Here is a 21,633-nt window from a genome sequence, read left to right on the forward strand (position 1 = left end):
AGGTTTTGGGCTTTGCTGGCTTCATCGGTCCCTTCTGCTTCCTTGCAGATATATGTTGGGGAAAGGAGGAAAGCGGAAGTTTGACGAGCATGAAGATGGGTTGGAAGGCAAAGTGGTGTCTCCTACTGACGGTCCCTCTAAGGTGTCTTACACCTTACAGCGTCAGACTATCTTCAACATTTCCCTTATGAAACTTTATAACCACAGGCCATTAACCGAGCCGAGCTTGCAAAAGACAGTTTTAATTAACAACATGTTGAGGCGAATCCAGGAAGAACTCAAACAAGAAGGCAGCTTGAGGCCTGTGTTTGTGACGGCTTCGCAGCCCACCGACCCTCTCAGCGACAACTTCCGCGAGGCCCAGCCGGCGTTCAGCCATCTCGCCTCCCAGCCCCTGCTCCCCACTGACTTCGTAAGCACTACGCCCCTGGAGTCTTGCCTCACCCCGGCCTCGTTGCTTGAGGACGACACTTTTTGCACTTCCCCGGCTGTCCAGCACGATGGTCCGACGAAACTACCACCTCCTGCTCTCCAACCAGTCAAGGACAGCTTCTCCTCAGCCTTGGACGAAATCGAGGAGCTTTGTCCCGCACCTACCTCCGCAGAGGCAGTAGCAGTAGCAGCCGACGCAGCCGCCGCCGACTCCAAAGCCCACCCCAGCGAGTCCAGCACGCAAAAGCCCGAGGGCGTCGCGGAGAGCAGAGCGGCCGAATCCAAACTCATGGACTCGCTGCCCGGCAACTTCGAGATCACGACTTCCACAGGTTTCCTCACAGACTTGACCCTGGATGACATTCTGTTCGCTGACATTGACACGTCCATGTATGATTTTGACCCCTGCACGTCTGCCACGGGGGCTGCCTCCAAAATGGCTCCCGTCTCAGCAGATGAGCTCCTAAAAACGCTCGCGCCATACAGCAGTCAACCAGTAACTCCAAATCAGCCTTTCAAAATGGACCTCACAGAACTGGATCACATCATGGAGGTGCTTGTTGGGTCTTAAAATATAGAAATATAGCAACTCTCTCTCTCTCTCTTCTTCTTCTTCTTCTTTTTTTTTTTTTTTTTTTAATTTTAATTTTAAGTACCAGTATATACACTTGGTAGTATTTCCATAGTCCCTCCCGCCCCCGATTCACAGCACTGTGCATGCGTCCTTGCTTGCCTTTTTTGAAAAGAAAAGGATCACACTAGTTTTTGCTTCAAGCAGAGTTGGAGTGCCTTCATCCATGTATGACCACTTCTAATGTATTTTTTTTAAAGTGGTTCCTCAAGGAAGACCGAATATCCTGGTATACGAAAGAATATGTATTGTAGACAATGTTATGTTATTACAAAAAAAAAAAAATTGTAAAAGCTAAGCACAAGGATTATGTTTGGGAAAGCTGTAAATTGCATGTGCATATTTGTCTATTTTTTCTATAAGTTTTATTGCAAGAGGTAAAAAAATTTATTATTTAGATAATCTCAATACCATTTTAGCCCTGTATAGGTTGACTTAGCAATTCAGCCTTTTGGAGGCATTAACCTGCTCCTCTTTAAGTGTTGCATTTACATGGCTGTTTAGAAACTGCTGCCCAAATTTATTTTATATTTTTGTACAGATTCTGCAGTTTATGATATTGTTTTTTCTAAAAACAAATGCTGTTTATACACACAAAAAATAGCTATTTTGATAGGATTTGCTCACATAGTTCCTGCATAATTCAGATGTACAAGAACCACTTGTACTTTTATACAGAGTTGTAATGTTTTATATGTGTATGGTGCAAAGAGAAAATTGGATCAAATAAGCCTGCAGTTGGTTTCCCTGAATGCAAACAAACAAACAAACAAACAAAAACAACAAAAAAAAAGTGCTTTAAGAAAGGGCTGGGAGCTGCTCCTGTGGGAGTTTCACAAGTGTTTGCTCCCTGCTGTACCCACTGCGCACTACTGTGATTCCCGAAACTCAGAGCCATGTCCTTCTCCAACACGTACGCGAAGCAGCCGGCAGGAAGCAGTTGTGGAACTCCAGCCCGGAGGAGCCGAACGCGGTGGCAGCCCCTGGAGCAATTTCGAGGGGGCCCACGCCCGCTGCTCGCCAGGAGCAGCCCTCCCGCGGCCACCGTCCTGACCGGCGGGCAGAAGACCGGCGTCGCCGCGTCCCCGCGCCCTTTCTTGGAGCATTTCTCCTCCCCTCGCCCCACCTCACTGTGCTAAGTGCTGAAAAAGGCAACTTCAGTATTACTGCAGTGAAGCTCATCTCTTACCTGCACTGGATGGACTTGCTTTAATATCCATTGCTGTCGAAACTGGAGCCAGTCGCGTTACATCACTTGGCATCTCGTATAGGGTTGGTTTCTTGTATCAACTGCGTTACCTGCTTTACACTTTATAGACCTGTTTTACAACGAATATACAGACACAGCTTTCTATGCATGGTCCCCTTCCCCGTAACACCCGAGAAGTCTTCTCATTACTGCACCAATAGCATTTTTTAAGTTCATTGTGGTGTACATTTAATTTAAAAACAAAATGTTTGCAATGTATCATGCCTATTGCTGAAGTTGCTATGGCATTTTAGTTTTTCAATGGTACTTTAGCTGTTGAGCGCCGGTTACAACCTATATTGTTGACATGCCTATGGCTTCTTTAGGAATAACTTTTATATTTATTTAAGAAATTTTAAATTATGTTTTACGTCATTTGGCAATATTCAGTCAATTCTGCTCCCTTCTTGTCATGGATGAAATTGGGTCTTGTCTGCCTTGTAAGGAGGCAGCTTTTTATAAATTGGCACTTTAAAACAGGCCATATATATTTATTAGTGTATAGATAGATAGATATGACATAGATATGCACACAGACAGAGTATAAAGGCAAACGCATTTTGCAATGAAGGAACTCCGAATTGAAACGAAACGCGCCGCGTACAATTATGAAACGCTTCTGGAGCCCGGCTCCTCCGCCAGGGTGAGCGTGGGGCTGGGGGACAGCAGGGCTGGGGGTGGGTTTGCTTTCTTTTCCAAGCCGAACTCAGCGATGCTGATGGCGCTGCAGTCATTTCCTTACACGGGCTAAAAAAATAAGTTATCCCTTCCAACAGAAGCCCCTCAGACTGAGCACAGCTCAGGGCCCAGGGCTGGGGATCCCCCCCCACCCCGCACGTGGTGGCCTGTAGGGAAGCAGCCCCGCCGGGCTCCGCACTGCTTCTAACTGGAGAAACTGGGAAAGCATCGGCCGTGTGGCGCGGGGTCTGCTTGCACAAACCCGCAGGCGCTTTCACACGGTAACTTGGTCAGCGCTTGCATTGCCATGGTTAGACACCGATAGCTGGAGCTGCCCTTTTTATTTTTTTATTTTTTTGGAGGGGAGGGTTATTTATGCAGTCAAACAACTACCGCATGTTAGGCAAAAGTCCACGTAAATGCCATTTCTGGAGCCACGCTTCAACAGAGGTGGCTGGGTGCAGGTGGTGTAGCCGCAGGAGGGACGAGGTGAGCTCTGAGTCCATTTTCCACTCAGAAGACGTCTGTGTGCCCTTGGTGCTGAAGCACAGGCCCTGCCGCAGGGGCCTGGTGGCGATCTGCTGGGACACCAGCAGCTGACACGGGGCTAGGGAGAGGCTCTGGTCCTGTTGGCAGCCACGGCAAGCCACAGAGGGACGGAGGGGAGGGCTCAGCGGTGCCGCTTGCCCTGGGGTCCTCACCGCAGCCATGCACGGGGCTTCTCCGAGACCTACACCAGGGATGGATTTTGACATTAATGTGCAATGAAGTGACAAGATGGGAGCAGAATAAAAGAGCTTTGGATTTGAAGTGATTTTTTTTTTTGTTTTTCATAAATTATTTATTCTTTTTTTTTTTTCCTTCTGTAAATATATTTATTTTATTGTGAAGCTAACAACATCTGGATTGTAACATGTACAGAATGTATGGTAGGAATGTATTCTCTTGTAGGAATGTAAATCTGTATGAAAAAGGGTATGGGAGCCAGATTCAGAGAAAATGAATTGCGTTCCAGTCAGGATATGCATGGTTCACATGACATTTTTTTTCCCCCCACCACCGCTCTTTTTCTAATATGGGTCTGGTTGTTTGAAATATGCAAAAGGGGTCGGGGTGGGGGACAGTTTTACGTTCAAAACGAGTCCCGGCCAGCCTCCTACCCTGTCAGCCTCTCGGTCTGCGAGGGGAGCCAGCAGCGAGCGCAGTCACCTCCAGCCTGCTGGTCCGGAGACATTCGCAGGGGTTCAGCACCTCCCCGCTGGGTGACGGCGGCTGCGGGACCTTCCCTCCAGCCCCAGGAGACGCAGCCGAGCCTCTTGCCTTGAGGTAAGGACAGCGAAGGCAGGCGGCCGAGCCCAGCTGCCCGCAGTGCTGCACCCCAGCCAGCCCGTCCTGGCGGACTGGTCCCAGTTCAGCCAGCCCCCGTGGGACGGGGCAAGAAACCGCGGCCGAGCAGCGTAAAAGCATCAACCCGGCACCTTCCTTGCAGCCACCGAGGGAAGCAAGACCGTGAAGCCACTGGCTGAAACAATCACTGTAAGAATAAATTTGGACTTTGCGAGAGGTAACGTGTGGGTTTTGTTTTTTTTCCCTCCCCTCACTGCTGCGTGGTTATAGCCTGGATTGTTTCAAACCAATGTTATGAATCCAAAGTTTACACTTTTATCACAATTAAATTGAGTAAATTGTAATGGGTCCTGTCTGACAAACGGTTTAATCGACTCCGGCGTATTGTGAACTTTGCGTTGTTGTTACAGGGTTTATTTGGTTGTTTTGTTTTTTTCCCCACCCCTCAGGTTTCAATATCCTGCTTCTGTGCAAGTTGCTTTCAGTGCTTCTATTAATTAACGAGACTGAACATTTTTCAAGAAATTAGTTCTTTTTAAGCACTTTTTCTTTTCCTGAAAATAAGCCTAATGCAAGTTCTGGAACCTCTTTAAAAATACAAATTGCAGACAAAAATCCCAACCTCAACTCCGATCTAGTTCTGAGCGTAATCCATACTAGCGCCTGTAAAGGCCAAGATTCCGGAAAAGGTGTAAATAGTGTGACATGTTCAGTGCATGGTTGTTTGAACAGGGCTTGTTATTGTCAAAAAAAAGAAAAAAAAAAAAGAAAAAAAAAAAGAAAAAAGGCTGTATTTCCCCTTCCCCCTCCCACAGACCTTAGAGCTGTGCCTTTTCTATGCAATATTACAGACATATACATCTGAAACCAGATTACTGTATTCACATGTAGGTATGGGCTGTAATCAAAACCAATTGGACAAATGTACATGGAAATGAGCAGTCTTACTTTTGTAGTTTTATATTATACAATAAACGATTAAAATAAGTTCCGGCTTCTTTCTTTCCCTCCGCGGACGGGGCAGGGCGTGGGGGACAGGGGAGGTGATGGGGATGCAGGAGGGACCGGCACCGTGCCCTCTTTCAGGACTGGACAAAAGTCACCGTGTGTGCCAGCGTGCAGCGAGGGAGCAGGGTTGGGACACTTTTACTGCACATAATGCACTTTTGTTCAGAGCATTAAACCCCAGCAGGAAGCGTCCGATACCTTCACCCAGTGCTTCTTGGCCAGCGGTGCCCTCTTCCCCCCGCAGGTGCTGGTGTTTGGTTCCAGGGGCAGCAGCAGCAGCAGCAGCAGCGGGGAGGCCTGGCCCTGGCTTTGGCTCAGGCGTTTTGAGGCAAGGAGGCAGCGAGCGCAGCCCAGGAGCAGGGTTGGGGCTGGCCCCAGGGCGCAGCGAGTGAGTCACCCCCCACCCGCCCCCGCTGCACGCACCGCGTGGCCTCCACCACCCACGGGAAACGTCGCTGCTCCATTTTGGACGGCACAGAGAACCAAAACCAGACAGAAAAGCAGCCGAGTTTCCCCCGGCCCGACGTGCTGCGCGTAGCGGCTCCGCTGCAGCGAGCTGGCTCGCGATACCGGGGCGGCCGCCAGCAGCAGCAGCACGGGGCGCACGCAGCCACCGCGCTGCGCACCAGCTGCTGCTCGGGGACAAATGGCTGCGGGGACGCGGGGCACGTGAAATGCACAGAAAGGAGAAGTGTAGGAACTAAAGCCAGCCCGGGGATTGAATTTCTGCCTGCTCAGCAAGCACCGCGCTCGAAGGGGTGAAACACACCCGAGGCAGAGCGAGGAGATGCCTCTGGCACAAAACACCAGGGCTGTGTGCAGCCCCCCTTGCCCCTTCCTTACCGAGTGGTTTCCCACCTGCCCTACAGAACTCCCCGCAGGAGAAAGCTGGACCGGGGTTTGGCACGGGGACACGCGGTGTCTGCTGGCCACGTTCAGGTCCCTTCACCCACGTGCCTGTGCCTCAGGAGCAGGGTTTCCAGGCGGAGGACCCACCACGGCGGCTCCTCATAGGCCTGTGCTGTGTTTGAACCTCCAAAAGCGATGGCCTGGAGCTGCTCAGTAATTCCGTGAGCCCATGCAGATCCCTGCTGGCAGCAATGAGCCCCTCTTCGGGCCCAAGTAACTGGAAGATCGGAAAGCTGTAGCCAGGCTCCCACGAGCCTCGCCCAAGTAGGCACCACAGGGGGCAGAAACACCTTCAGCAGCGCGGCACCAGGAGGCCCCCGTGTCCCTGCAGGCTCCTGGGGGTTGCACCAGGAGGGATACCGCTCCTGCCTCTAACCCCGGGCCTGGAGGGAAGCGCGTGCTGCCCCGCGGCACAGCCTGGACCACGCGCAGCTCGTACTCACCAGAGAAACCACAGATGGGAAAAGGCACCGGGGAAAAAACCCTCAGCCATGGGCAGCGCTTCGGAGAGCTCCTCTGCCTCCATCGCTGCTGGTTGCGGGCTCCTCGCCACCTCGTCCTCGTGCACATCATCTGCCTGCTCTCCAGGCAGCTCCCTCCTTCCCTGCTGCTCTCCCTTTTTGCAGAAACTGCCTTGGCAACTGGCAGCAGGCCGGCAGGAACGCGGGTTTCCCACCCTGCTCCAAATAACCGCGTGGCTGTGGAGGGGAAAGACCAGTGCGACCTCCAGGCTGTGGCCACAGCGGGCTGGGCACAGCGGCCACTTCCAAACCCCGTCCTCGGGGACTGGCACTGGGGTACGCCGGGTGCTCAGGGGCACAGGCAGCGAGGATTTCTTCCCTCGCCCCAGCACTCACACGTCCCCAAAACCCCGCCGATTCCTCCCCAGACACCTCCAGTCTGCAGCATCTGCCAGGGGAAGGCGCATCACGAATTGCGGCAGAAAGAACAGCTTCCAGATCGCCCCTTTCTGCGGGGTTTTCCTTCCATTCTCCCCTGCCACCACGGTCCTGCTCTGTCCACCTCAGGCTGCTCTCCCCTGACCATTTCCCCCCTGGTGTTTCCTCTCCCCCCACACTCCCCGGGCTGCCTCCCGTCCCCGTGCTCCTCCCCTCGCTTCTCTCCGCTCGGCAGCTTGGCCGTCAGCCGCCGCTGCCTTCACCTCTCCCTTCCCGGCGTGAGCTGGGATGAGATGGATTTTGTGCCGGAGCCAAGCCCTGCATTTATCAGAGGAGGAAAAATAATCAATGCCACGACACCCTGGAAGTTCGCTGGAGGACGATGCCCGTTCCCAGGCGGCCGTTTTTAAGCACAGCCCTCGGCGGGGCTGGGAGCGAGGCAGGAGGAGGCTGCTGGAGGCTGCCAGGGCTCACTGGGGAGGGCGGTGGCATCGGCCCACACGAGGAGGCTGCTTCTGCTGTGCACGCAGCAGGACATCTTCCTTTCCCCCGGGCAAAGCAGGGCACGAACTCCTGTGAAGGAGGCTGCAAGGACACGGCTTGGGGCTGTGCCAGGGCTTGGGGGAGGTCAGGGGAGCCGAGCTGCCAGGCCTCAGCCTTCACAGGGTGAAAGCAAGAGCAGGGTTTGGACCCAAAGATGCACACAGATGGAAGCAGCAATTCGCAGCAAACGCACAGCAGCCCCGAGATAACCCAGCTCTGGCAGCAAGGCTTGGTACCAACCACGGAGCCTCCATCCTGGGAGAGTTGGGCATTAGCACCCCTGCTCCAGGACCTCAAACCCCTTCTGGGGTTACCTCCACAACCAGGAGCTGCTCTCCTGCACCCCGAGGCTTTCAAACCACGCGAAGATGAAGCCCGTGGTACAGCGCCACCACACCTTGCAAAGAAAAAGGGAAGCACCAGGGCAGGGAGGCAGGGGATGAGCAGGGTTTGCAGTCTGCTCTTTTGGACATCTCAGATGTGAGCAACAGCTCTGGCAGGAGCAACGCTGGCTGCGAGGCCGCCCCTGTTCCGCTGAGCCCCCACCTCCTGCGGGGCCGTGAGCAGGGCTCAGCACACCACCTCCGCCCAGCCAGCGCTGCAGGTGACTCCCCAGACACTGCGACTAAAGCAACCAAAAAAATAAATAAATAAATTCACCTCTGCCACTCAAACTGGTTAGTGAAAAGCCTCAACTCGATGGCTCGGGGGTCACCAGGACACCCAGTCACTGGTGGAAAGGACTGGGCAGTGCCTGCGGCCTCGCGGGGGCTCCTGGGGCAGCGGCGATGCAGAACGACTCACACATCTGTGAAAAAAATCACCAGCTGCTGACAGACGCTGCAGGAACAAAGCAGGGGCCAGAGCACGTCCAGTGAATCACCTGCTGGGGGTTGGTTCGACCAGTTTCAAGTCCCACACCCAAGAGCAGAGCCACCCCAGGACTGTGTAATCCCAGGCGCAGGGGTGGGGGAGAAAGGGAGAGAAACGTGCCAGGCAGGAGGGACGGCTCTCTGGCGTGGCCCTGGGGATGAGCTCGGAGAGGCAGCAAGTCCCAGCTCGCTGCCAGGATCTTGTTCCTGCCTCCCCTCCCACGCCCCGTGCTCCCGCTGCGACCTCCCTGCCGGCACAGCCGCCCAGCAGCTGCTGCCTCCAGGCAGGAGCTGGCACCCACGGACCCGAGGGAGCCTCAAAAACAGGTCCCTGCAGGGCGTGGAGGCACCGGGGGTGAAGGGAGAGAGAGCAGGGGAGGAGGAGGGCTCAAGGGGAGCAGGACTTGCTGAACTGATGTGTCCTTGGAGAGGAAAAACCGACCTGTCTACAGCCTGCGGGCTGCTCCACGGGGGTAGCGAGTCTGTGTGGCTCTGACTCTACACACCTCGACCTAAGCCAGGGTCAGTGCTCCAAAGGCAGGGATAAAAAAATACTAACAGTAAGGAGAAATGTCCCTCTGCAGCCAGGGTGAGCCCAGAGATATCCTGGTTGCTGCTCGCATGCAGCAAGGGTTTGTCATTGCAGCTGGGCACGGAAACGCACCCCAGTATGTGCTGGGTGGGACAGCGGTACAGAGGGAAAGCCTCAGGAGCATTTAGCACCCTGAGCTCGTTTTGTGGGGCTTGTTGTGCTGCTCTAAATGCTGAAGGCCTTCCCCTGAGGTGCAGAAAGACTGAAGCTGATGAACAGCAGCAACCAACCTTTTGGTGCAACTCCCTCCTCTCCAGGACTCGCAGACCGTACCAGGCACAATTTTGGTTACTGGGTGTCTCTGTTGTGCAGGAACTGCTCTAAGGTTGTGTTTTTTCCCCCCATCAGCTTCAGTAAAAGCAGTTCATCTGGCCTGGTCGTTCCAGAACGCCCTGCAGACATCTTTCTGCACGAGGAAAACGTGCCCTGCTGAAAAGGGTTAAAACAATCTGTTTAAATAGCTTCACGTTATATACAATTTATCGCCCGGAGTAACCATAGGAAAAGCACATTTTCAAGTGTGGTTTCTGACTGTGGTTAACCCCGAAATCGAGGACTTTATCTATTCCTGATTGTTATGCCAATCTTTCGAAACACAGCTGAGCTGCGACCCGCTCCGTCCACGCAGCTCCTGACGCGCCGCCTTTTCCTAGCGCACCAGCGTCCCCAAAGAGCTTCTCGTGTGCCTTCTGCAAACACGGGTCCTGCAGGGCAGCCAGCAGAGCTAACACCTGCCACGCAACGAGAAGAGAAAGTTAGAAACACGTTTCCTAAAGCGCTGCCTCCTCCTTCACCCACGGGAGAAAAACCAGGCGCTCGCTGAGGGTTTCCCATCTCACGCAACCCTGAGGAGCTCAATAATTCCCCCACATCCAAAGGGGGGCCTCAGCTGCAGCTGCGCTACGTAAACAGTCACCGGGGTGCTCCGAGGTTGCTGTTGGTACATGGTATAGAAAGCTGGGCGAATAACTGATTTTTCGGTTCGCTGGCGATTCTGAAAAAAAGTTAGGGGGGAAAAAAAAAAATAATTCATTTAGGGTTGGCTAAAACAAATAGTTCGCTTTGACTTCAGCCCTTGACAAAAAGTTTGCTCAGATCACTCAGAATGAAGAATTGCTTCAAAGGGAAAAAGCTCAAAGCCTCTCGTTTTGAAAATGCTGAAAGAAAATGTATTTTTTGTCTCTTCTCTCCAGAAGAAAAGCTTGGCAAATCAAAACAATTCATAAAATGTTTTAGTTTTGCCAAAATTTGCCTTTTTTTTTTTTTTACTAGAAAAACACCAGACGAAGATTTTACCCAGCTCCAGTCCAACCAATTTACACCTATAATAACTTAACCAGAGACATCAGTAATTCTGACGAAAGGCCGGCTTCGAAAAATAAAAATAAAATAAAATGTCACAGCCACTGCACAAATGTCCCGAAACTGAAACCCAGAAGAAGAAAGCAAGCTAAAAACCGCTAAGCTTTTCTTGGCTTGGCAGGGGAATCTTATTAAGTCTCTGAATCGTATAGCCACAGATTTGGGACGTTGTAAAAGTTAAATTAGTCTTACGTCTTATTAGCAAGGCACGAAGGGAAGCAGGAGATTATGATACAGCAACTGCCTTTGTGAGCCAATTTTTCAGCGTGTTTCTGCTTTTCTCGTGTAAACCAACAATTCGCGGGCATTCTCGCTGTCCTTGTGAAAGAGGTGCTGGTTTTCATCTCTGGATGCCTTTCACGGGTGCAATGCCAGGCCACGGTGTGATTTTCATGTTGTTTCCCCGATCTGTTTCGTTCTGAGCCCCTGCTCATTTGTCACTCGGTGCCCTGCAGTCGCTGCGGCAGGCGTGTGCGAGAGGCAGGGCAGTGAGGAGTTAAGCCCCAGGCTCTGAGGATGCAAAGAAAAGGCATCCCCACGCACTTCCAGAAAGCCTCACCCCCCTGCAGCCTTGCCTGGGCTGTTGTTGGGATGTTTAACGCAGGCTGCTGGATGCTCTGAGCCCTTCAGTGAGGACACAGGCTGGGACGGGGAGCGGCGCTCTTCGTTTGGGCCCAGGGAAATAGATTGGATTTACCCACAGCTTTGTTCTCGCCCCGTGTTTTCATTCAAAATACGATCGCTCTGCACGCCAGGGAAGAAGGGAGAGCAAGGCCACGCGTTGTTCGAGCCGCTGTACTTGTAAATGAACCCAGGCTTCAGCACAGCCTGCCTAACTCACCGCTCCTAGGTGCCCCACCAAACTCCTCAGGACAGGGCAGAGGGCGGGTATTTCAAACCCAATCCAGGTTTGAAAACAGTAAGAAAAAAATAATAAGTGTTTTTTTTCTTTTTTTTTTTTTTTTTTTCCTATTTTACAAACACACAAAGATGGGCAGCAGCAGTTTGCTGGGAATCATTTTAACAGCTCGCTGCTGCTCTGAACCCAGAGGTGTGCCTGGCACTTAGCTTGCACGGGTGCTGTGGTGCTGTCCTGCTGGCTGTGGCCTCCGTAGATGAAATACCCCAGGTAGACAACAGCGAAGACCGCTAAGGAAAAATGACGCCATGGCCTCTGCCTGAGGGAAATAAAATGGGAGAGAAGGAGAGAAATCCTTGGAAGAAAAAAACCACCACCACAGCGGAACTTGGAATATCTCAAATCACTGCTATGCTGTGAAACCATCCCCTCCAAAGTAATATTTAAGGAGCCAGTTCCTTCATTTTTCATGAGAGAATGTGTTCGTCTGAATACTGGAGTCCCTAAACAACACTGCTAGCAATTCTTTTTCTATTATTATTTTTAAATAGCACCTTTCATCCCCAAGCAGTTGGCTACCAGCCTCCAGAGGCACAGCAGGGCGAGAGGCAGGTGGCGGGGCTGCAGGGCACCTCTGGCCTGTTGGGGAAAACGAGGAGCTTCCAGCAGGTGAGGCTCGCAGGGCTGCCAGGGAGAGAGGAGCTGTCTCCAACCACGCCTCTAAGTCTAAGTCTGCTGCTGCTCTGCATGAAAGGAGCTGGAAATCCCTCGGTGGCAGCCTGTAACTCTGAGCATCCAGGGTGGAAACCCAGGGAGCTCTGAGGGGAAGCTCCAGGTCTGGGTAGCCACAGCTACCAGCAGCCTGCCCCTCGGATGGAGGAGCTTTTTTACTTTAAGAAAAGCTCAGTATTTTCTTGGAGAACTCCAGGGCTTGGGAATAACAACTGCTGAACCCTGAGAGGTGAAACCTACAGGAAACGTGACGTGGTGGCACTGTTTTTCCTCCTGGTGGAGGACAAAGGCGTGAGGTTCTGCGCGTGCCCCAAAGCACATCTCAGCACAGGAGAGGCCCATCTCCCACGTGCTGCAAAACCCTGAGCAGGGCACACGTGAGATGCCTTCGTACCAGACTCTGACACCAAGCTACGAGCACCTGGAACCTCGCAGAACCAGCAGTGCTAATCATAGATACCACTCACTGTACCTATCATTTGTGTCTGCCTATAATCGTATATAATGATCATTATAAAAAAAAAAATCAGCTCCTTGCAAACTCTAGACAGGGAAAAGGGTCTGGGAAGCGTAAATTATACCAACAAAAGCAAATGCAAAAGCCCCACTTAGACACTGAGGTTGAAGTGCTTAGCTAGAAAAGCCAGTCTTGAATTTATCAGCCTCTTCTTGGCGCTGCCCTGAAGAAGCAGGAAACAATCCCACGGTGGCTGCAGCGTTTCTTTCTTGACCGTGGCATTTCAGACCCCCTTCCTCGCAGGGAAAAGGCAGCTGTAGTCTGCGAGCTGCACTTCTGCAGCTACAAGAGCAGTGTCTTTTCCTCCCCACTCTCTAGTTAATCAGGATTTCCCACATGTGAGTTTGACAGGAGAAAAGGCCTACCTCTGCCTTGCTTTCCTCTCTTCCAACGGCAGCTGTGTTTTGGGGAGCCTACAGCAGCAGCAGGGTCTTCGGGGCTCTGTCAGGCAGGAGAGCAAAGCACGCTGCATTGAAAGTAGAGCACGAACTCCCTTGTGATCCTGCCAGAGTTCCCTTGTCCGCCTCTACCTGTTTGGGTTGCTGAGAAGAAACCAGAGCCTATTATCAGGCCTGCTTCTTTGTCAGGTGCTTCTTTGATGTAAATTCAACCATGATCAAATATGCTGATCACAGCAAAGAGCCAAGGAGTAACAAACATGCAAGCTGCACGGTGACCTGCAGAGATGAGAGCAGCCGGGGCTGTAGACAAATCGGGAAGATTAAACGCAAACGAGCTAAGAAGCGCCGGGAGAAGTACCCGGGGAGGCAAAAATACGCAGCGCAGACAGAAAATTAGGGAAGGAGGCAGACCAAAGGCTGAGCAGACCCTACTCATACATAAATCAAAGTCCTCTTCGCCCCCTGGCCCCCGACACTTCAGCTTTACCCTAATGCTTCTGCTCCCAGTCACTGCTAGGCTCGCTGTAAGGAAACAGAGAGAGAAACCTCTTGGTGCATCTTCGTGCACAACGTTCTGCAGTGGCAATTGCAGAACCAAATCAGCAGAGAAAAAACAGGTTTTCTTTTTTATTTTAAAGAAAAAAACCTTCTGGGAAGCTGGAAATTGGAGTTCCTTGCAATCAGAACTGCCATGCTAATCTCAGCATCGGCACAACTCACTTATGCAGCTTCCCCCCCACTTTACAGTGGGGGCACAGGAGCTAAGGAACCGTTTTGGGTTCCTCATGTGCCTGGTGTTGTTCCTACACCCTGCAAATACATCCCTGCCCGCAGCACAGTAGCACCTTGAGAGATTTCTTTGAAATTCAGGGAATTTTGAAGATGGAGATATTTAACTTGGGGTGGCACAGGAGAGCATGACATTACTTTGTTCTTCACCTATCACCACTGGTGATGGCATCACCCTGCAAGCTCTCAGATTTGAGCACTGACACTGATTTAGGGACCACTTACCAGTATTCCTGGTTACAGATAAGTGTAAGACACCCAAATTCACTAGAAAACAACAGAACACCTGAGAGAAGTACTTTTCTACTCACCAACCTTTCTGCAGCTAAATGAGATCTGCTGCCTTGCCAGCAACATATTTATCCTTCACATCCCATGGCTGCAGACAATACTTGCTGTATCCCTCAAAAAAATGAGATTCTCTGGCAGCAACACTGGGAAATGTGCACAATTCCTCCTGCAGACATGCTCGGATCCTCCTTGCCACTGCATGCCGCTGCTCTTTCACTGCCACTTGTAAACCCGGGCAGCGACATCGTGTTCACACTGGCAAAACAAGAATAAATTTTTAACCTTTTCTGATCAGAAGCAGCAGAATAAGATGCCAGAGAGGCAGATTTCTGCACGCAAGGCCTATTATTTGCTAATGAGATTTCAGCTGCAATGCTCCCCACTCACGTCTTTGAGATGGAAACACATTTCAGAGATCAGACCGCTCTGAAACAGCTTGACAGCGAGTCCTGAACCCTCTCCCCTGGTGCTGGAAGTGCCATCAGGCTGGCGTGAGCCACACTAAATGGCACCCAGTAGTACCTGGTGATAGAGAGATCTAGTTTAAGCATGCCTCAGTCCAGTTCTGATCTGTTTTATCTGTGGGGAAACACGGTAGCTTAACAGAGCCAACGTCCACACGAAAATTACAGTAAAAAACTATTGGTCCCTCAGTGCAGGACCAGAGCCATGCAGCACTGCCCACACAGCTCAAGGCAGCCGTGGTCCTAACAGCACCCGAGGAGATGTTTAGCACCCATCCTGCTCGTCTTCCTAGAACCTGTGCAGCTCTGAAATTTAACTTGAGAAGGGTTACATTGGAAAATCCAGATCTCCTTCCTACATCCACTCCCATCTTAGGTGGAGGTGGCTTTCATGAAGAGGAGGGAATTCCAGTATACCCACTGCCAAACGTCACTGGTTTCCTGCGAGAGGATTACCTCCCGAGCCAGCAGGGTCCTCCCGTGGGCAGCATGAATGAAACACTAGGAAGAGAAAGAGCCCGTGCCAGCTGCAGTGGTCCTACAAGCTGGAAAGACCTGAACTCCCTACCTCTTCGGTCCTGGACCAGGGAGAATTGGCTCCGGCTGCCTCCTGAATGAAAGAGCAGCTTTCCTAATGACTGAGCTCACCCTGCCAGCCTGCTAAGGAGCTGCATTGATTTGAAACCTAAAGGACAGCTGTTTGTTCCTCCCTTTCCACCCTGCTTCCTCCTCCCTGGCCAAAAGAGGAGGAAAGTTGCCAGAACAGGCTTCATATAGGTGGACAAGGCAAGAGAGAGAGTAAAAAAAAACCACACACACAAAAAAAAAACACACGCATAAAACAACCCACAGCAGAAAAGGAGGGAAAATTGTACCCTTAAAAGCACAAAGCATCCATACAACTGCTCACTTTGCCATTGTCAGAGCAAGGCAGCTTTGTCCAAGAGCAAGCGGAGTAACCTGCAATAGTCCTAACAGCTGCAGAACACCCGCTGCCAGCTGCATGGTGATTTTTAACTCGCTTCGGCATTAACGAAGTGACAAAAGGCTTTAGTGCTCCTAATGAAAACGCAGTCTCAGCACTCAGTAAAGCAACGCAGCCATAAAAAAAAAAAAAAAAAGCCCTTCTTGCTAGAATTCTTGTGCAAACAGGTTTCAAGGCCAAGTTGCTGAGATTTGGACAAAACGTTTGATGAGATTTGGGGCTGGGGAGGGTGATGAGAGGGAGAGTTTGAAGGTGCTTATTGATTTGTTGGGTTTAAGAACCAAACACAACCAGAAAATACCTTACGGACCCCTGAGCCAACCTTTACGTGTTTTGAAGGAGTCTGTTAGATACCTTCCACTCTGCTCAACTCCCGTGTGATCTCCCAGCACTCTTCTCCAAGACTGCTCTGAAGAGCTGGAAGGCCTTCGGAAGAGATCCAGCAAAACTTGTTGACTCCTTTTCTGTCAACTCCTTGGCCTGATGCACATACAGGAGTAAGAGAAGTGTCAGCCCAGCTACCTGGGGAGTGTCTGCGCACCGCTGCCAGCGTTCACTTGCTCTTTCCAGGGCAGTCTCCTCACACCCTTCTTTTCTCCAGCTAAAAGGGACCTGAAAAACCAGCTCCAACCACAGCAAAACTTACAATTCAGGCAGTATCAAAGCTCCGCAGACCGGAGTGATGGCCAGAGGAGAAACTAGAACAGACTCTAGGCAGAACAACTCTGCAGCGCCCAGGCATGTGCCTTTCATAGGTCCCACTGTCCATCAACCTGCTCCTCTGCCCACTGGCTTTGGAAAGGCAAGCTGGAATGAATTTGGGTGGCTGGTGCAGCAGGACTGCCTTCCTTGTCCCCAGATCACCATGGCCAAGAGATATTGCTACCCCAAGCAATAGTAGGGCAGATCTTAACATGTTTTTTTTTATGATTTATACAAACAGACCACAGTTACCAATTAGAAACATCACTGGGACTAGTGCTGGAGAAGCCATTTTGCCTCTTTACCACTAGAGCTGGCCTCTGTTACGTATAAATCCCTCAAAGGCGGCGCTGCAACAATGCCACCAAGAGTGTTTGAGGTGTGGAGGGTCCTGCTCTCACCAAGATACGAGTCCACAAAGCTTACCCCTCCGCAGAGCTAAGCCAGCTCTGATGGTGCAGTTCTTTAGGATGGAGCTGAACACCACAGTGGTCTTTGGGGTTTGCACCACAGCTACCTGAGCTAGGCTGGACAAGTCCTGCTCCTACAAGGCATCCTCCTGAAGGCCAGTCAGCAGGTTAAGGTCTGATCCAAAGCACTTGCTTTTCTCCCCTCGTGTAAGGCCGGTCTGAAGACCAGCTCAGATGAGACGTTTCCTGCCATTTATAAGGGTAAGGCTGTCTTGAAAACCACACCTGGCTTCAGGAGCTGCGCTCGCTGCAGTTCTCCACTCTCTGAAGGAAACAAACAGTGAGTGTTTTATCGCTTAAAGATTTAGAAACAATGGAGACACATTTCCCTGGAAAAGCTGAGACAAAGGCAGGGCGGCTGAGCAGGGCTGAAACTGCCCCCCCTGCTCTCCTCCTTCCCCATTTGATAACTTCAGTGCTTTCAGTTCAGGAGGCAAGGCTCACGCGATGACAACAATCCTGGTAAGAAGGCTGCGTGTATTCTGAGGGGATTTGCTTGCTAGACCTGGAGCAAACCAAGCAAAAAGCTTGCAGCATGGGGCTGTGCGCATGTGTACTCACAAACCCCTGCTGGTCCAGACCTCGAAGGTAAGTAAGGCTCAGACACCGCTGCCATTTGAAAGAGAAGTATTTTTTTTTTGTCCCCTTCACATTCTACAAGTAGTCCCAAGCCTTATTTAAGGCACACAACCCAAATCCTACACGTAGTACAGGATTAGGAACCTCCAGGGGTACTTGCCTTAACATCAGGTGAGCGGGGTCCCCACAACATCAGTGGATCTGCAGAGGAAGATTCAGAGCCCCTAACCTAGGAAAATACCTCTCTTTGGTGACCATACAGCAAATCCTGCTGCCAGACAACGAGCCTTTGAGGTACTCCTGACACCTTCATCAGCCAAGTGCTTCCCAGACATCCCTGGCAAGCTACAAAGATGAGCGTGGCATATCAAACAGAGCTGATCTCCACAGCCCTGCTGTAAAGCAGGGATAACACATCTGACAAGTTTGGGAACAGGACGACGAGATTAAAACAAGAGCTCCAGCGGTTTCAGGTACTTAGCACATGCACCTAACTCCTGACGTGGCAGAGCCCTTAATGTATATAAAACGAGCAGAGCTAACTGCTTCAGCTGCCTCCAGGAGCAATTAGCATTTCTGCACAGCCCAATCAGGCAACTCATGCTGGGCACCAAATGACAGAAATGTTCAAGTGAAGGAAAAAAAAAAAAGAAAAAGAAAAAAAAAAACCTCCTGCAAAAGCCAGCCGGCATGGGCAGCCTCTTCAAGCCAGAGCATCGCCACTCCACCGTGCCTGCTCCATAGTTTCCACACAACGCCATCCTTCCTCTGAAGCTACACGGAGCAGGGGCCCTGCAGAGGAGAGTTTCACTACGCTGATTCAGAAAATAAATCTGTGCAGGGCACGAGGCAGGGACCCAGTGAGGACAGTGCAACAAGCCAGCAGCGACGGTCACGTTGCAGGTGCGTGACAGGACAGAAGCTGCAGCTCCAAATCACAGCAGCCGAGCTGCAGTTTTGGGAGGATGAGGTTTTTATACCTAGAGTGTGGATTTATAATGTACACCCTTATTTAAGAGGAATTTCTAAAAGAAGGACTTCTAACATCTGGACTTATATCAGTGTTAAAACACGCATAAGCAGCTGCATTTAAACCCTCGTGTCTGCAGGCCAGCTCTCGACAAAAAATAGTTAATGGCAGCAGCAGGCTGTTGCAGCGCATGTAACGCACACTCACCCAGTGGGTTTGACACATTTGCTCCGCAGTGTAGCAGTAATACAGAGACTTGGGCCTCCGAGGCTCAGTTCCAGATTCTGGAGAAAAGCAGCCAGTGGGCACAGTGTGTGCCTGTAATCCATCCCAGGCTTTCTCTCCTCTCCAAATGCCCCGCTCCTCATGCTTGCATCCAGCTTTCTCCACCACCTGCTCTTCCTATAGCTGTCTCAGCTGCCTGCATCGAGCTTCACCTTCTGATTTCCCCTTCTCGGCGATTCTCTTGAGCCTTATATTTTCTTCCAGCTCCTCCTCAACCTGCCTCCAGCCCTCTGAATTTGAATGAGGCACTTCTCCCCCTTCCCTTTCACGCTCCTGGTTCACCTAAGGGAGCACACCAGGCTGCTCGCTGCCTTTAACATCTGTGCTCTTCAGCACAGAAGCCAGATTATGAAAAACACCTCTGCTTTTCGAGCAGACACTCCTAGAAACTGCTACACAATTCCTAGATGCCATACACTACCATAAATTATATTCACGAGTATTTTGCAACCATCCTGTTTGAAGATTGCTGAAATACATACAGAGGGGCAGAACTGGAGCAGAAGAGCTGCACCTGGAGGGAAGCGGTCGGGCCGAGGCTGATTCACCTGTTATACACACAGCAAAGTCTCCCTCGCATCCTGCCAAAATCACTGGATGTTCAGCCGACGCGCAGCGGTCCTGCAGACAACGACACAACAGCAGTCACACGGGGATCTCACCCCCACGTAACATCACGCCCAACGACCCGACGTGACGAAGGGTTAACGTCCGCGCGCGCTAATTGCGATGGAGGGCAGCTCTGTTCGTTTCTTGGCAGCTTTATTCTGGGGCTCTCGAAACGAAGCTGTCAGGCTAATGGTATTCTGAGGAGGGCTTAACATTTCAAGTGCCGCGGGCAGCGCGGCTCTGCTAGCACCTGCAGCAGGTGGTAGCGCTCCCGATAAGTCAGCGGCGAACCGGCGAGTGTCAGAGCGCAGTCTTTTGGCTAAGACAAGCAGAGCTCAGCTCTTCTTAGCAGTCATTCAGGCTCCCGCGGCTCGCTTCACAGTGGGAGCTTTGGACTTTGCTTTATGGCCACCTTCCAGCCCTGGCGGTTGCATCCTAACCAAGCGTCCTTCGCTGCTGCCGTCGGCTGAGCGCAGAAGCGCCTCGCTCTCCGCCGCCGCCGTTTCTCAAGCGAATGAGGTGCCCGTCGACACCTCCGATGACAAGGCACAGCACCGTGTAGCTACAGGAAGGACCAATTACCACCCTGCCCATAAGCGTGCTGGCGAGATTCAACCCAATAAGGCACGGTGCCTCAGTGGGAGCAGCACCGAAGGGCACCCCCGTGCCGCTGGATCCGCTAGACGAAGCTTTCTGCGTAAGAACAAAGCTGCCTTTACGAGACAGGAGAGGTAGAAGTGTCTGCCCATCCATCCCGTAATTGACAAGGAAGGAAAGGGATTTAGGAGACAAAAATCAACACTACCTTCTTTCAGGCAAGCGGCATCCATCTCAGACGGCTGAATCGAGATGGAAGATCGATGTCTCTCAGCAGGGGGAAGGTCTGTGGGACGGAGCTTTTTATTTTTCATTTTTTTTTGGCAGAAAACAACATAAAACCCCCATAAACACACTCTAGGCAGCGCCAGGCTTCACGCAGCGTCAGATCGGTCCATCAGTCACACCCGAGATCTCCTCTTCCCCCCTCCCCCAGTTACGGCGGGCCACCAGTACGGCACTCGGGGACTGGGAAGACAAATGGGCAGCTGCCTCTAGAGGCAATTGTGAGGAGACTAAAGATCAACTTGCAGCTGGCACTTCCACCCCCACCTCTCCTTAATACTTCAGTCCACTCCCTGCCAGACAGGGATCATGAGTCAGCTCCTAACCATATTCTCCTGGAAACAATGGCTCGAGCTCCGGAGTGCTGCAGCTACACCACCGCTCCGGCTCCGAGGGACGCAGGGCAGCTCCACAAACAAAAGGGCTGATTTTAACCTACGAGCACCAGGACTGAGCGATATAATAAGCATGCACCAGAGAATACGATGCTAAAAACCCAGGAGATTAGCAAAGCAAATTTTGAGGTGAAACAAGCATGAAGTCAGCGCTGTAATAAAAATTTGCTGAAGCAAATGCGAGGGTTTTTTGTTTTTTTTTTGGGGGGGGAGGAGATATGAGGTAAAGCAGCTGGTTTTTGCATAAATCTTTTCAACCATAAAAGGGTGTATTTTATACAAGTGCATTGTACACAGCATCGCTAATTGGAGGGCAAAGGAGCTGGTTTAGCCTTTACAAATTAACTTTATCACAAGCAGAGGAGCTGCTCTCTCAGCTCTGAGTGGCCGCCTCTCACTGAGACTCCTCCAGCCTTCACACAGGTGGCACTCCATCCTGCACTAACCTCTCGAGGACATTCGGACAGGGCTCCCTAGGAGGAAAAAGTTTGCAAGGACTTTGTTCCTTACAAAGTTTTCAGCTTTTCAGCCACTATCATCAAACTCAGATTAACTTTTCTGCCCCAAGAGCTGTCAGACAATGAAGAATTCAGAAAAAAAAAGGTGAGAAATGCAGTGGAGATTTCTCAGAACTAGATGTCAACTGAGGAACCGGTGGTGATCAGGGAACACTTCAAGACCTGAGTACGTACAGAGGGTTAGCTACATCCATAGAGTCTATACCCACACAAGGTGCCCTCAAGGAGCATCAGCACCCAGAGCATACCTTACCTGCAGACCTTCTACTCTGAATAGTCCAGGATATCCTCTGACGAGAAGTTGCTGAAAGAGCTACAGGGCAAGCTAACACGTTAGGAAACTTGCTATGTTTACGTTTTTTAATTCTAGCTAAGAAATACGTAAAACCAACTGGCCCTTCACACCTCACCTGACTTCGTGTTTCTTACGCTTCAGTATTGCCTGTTACTTTGAAGAAGTCTCTAAACCAAAACATCAACATGTCTTGAGCCACAGCGCCCTGTAAATGGGAGGCCAAACCAGAAGACTGCACCATAACATATTCAAGGAGATGGGACAATAAAGAGGAGTCTGCTTCTCCTTCTGCAGGACCCTGAGAGGTGTGTCTTGTGAGAATACGCAGCACAGATTAGGAGGTGCTACTGTTAATGCAGTACATCAAT

The 21,633-nt window shown here is 51.2% G+C and overlaps 1 protein-coding gene and 1 long non-coding RNA gene across 8 annotated transcripts in view; one reads left to right on the forward strand and one right to left on the reverse strand.

Moving 5' to 3' along the window:
* The window catches only part of SERTAD2 (SERTA domain containing 2), a 78,859-nt gene extending 73,535 nt beyond the window's left edge, over positions 1 to 5,324 (forward strand). For all 5 annotated transcript variants that reach the window (XM_084513533.1, XM_084513534.1, XM_084513532.1 and 2 more), the window contains one exon: positions 49 to 5,324. In XM_084513533.1, the coding sequence (XP_084369659.1) occupies positions 53 to 1,003 (951 nt within the window). In that variant the 5' untranslated portion in view covers positions 49 to 52 and the 3' untranslated portion in view covers positions 1,004 to 5,324. The remainder of the gene's footprint in view (positions 1 to 48) is intronic.
* Positions 227 to 21,631, reverse strand: LOC311433873. Of its 3 annotated transcripts, XR_014691033.1 has the most exons (8): positions 21,381 to 21,631; positions 21,224 to 21,283; positions 15,915 to 20,058; positions 14,132 to 14,366; positions 12,996 to 13,172; positions 9,391 to 10,154; positions 8,357 to 8,504; positions 227 to 3,720 (listed from the first exon to the last, which is right to left on the reverse strand). It is a non-coding gene; the product is annotated as an uncharacterized lncRNA (long non-coding RNA). The 3 variants fall into 3 exon arrangements; XR_014691034.1 differs by having other exon boundaries at positions 14,136 to 14,366; positions 15,915 to 21,631; XR_014691035.1 differs by lacking the exon at positions 8,357 to 8,504 and having other exon boundaries at positions 15,915 to 21,631.
* Between the last annotated feature and the right edge of the window lie 2 nt (positions 21,632 to 21,633).

This window comes from Aythya ferina (assembly GCF_964211825.1).
Source record: "Aythya ferina genome assembly, chromosome: 3".
Lineage (NCBI taxonomy): Eukaryota > Metazoa > Chordata > Aves > Anseriformes > Anatidae > Aythya > Aythya ferina.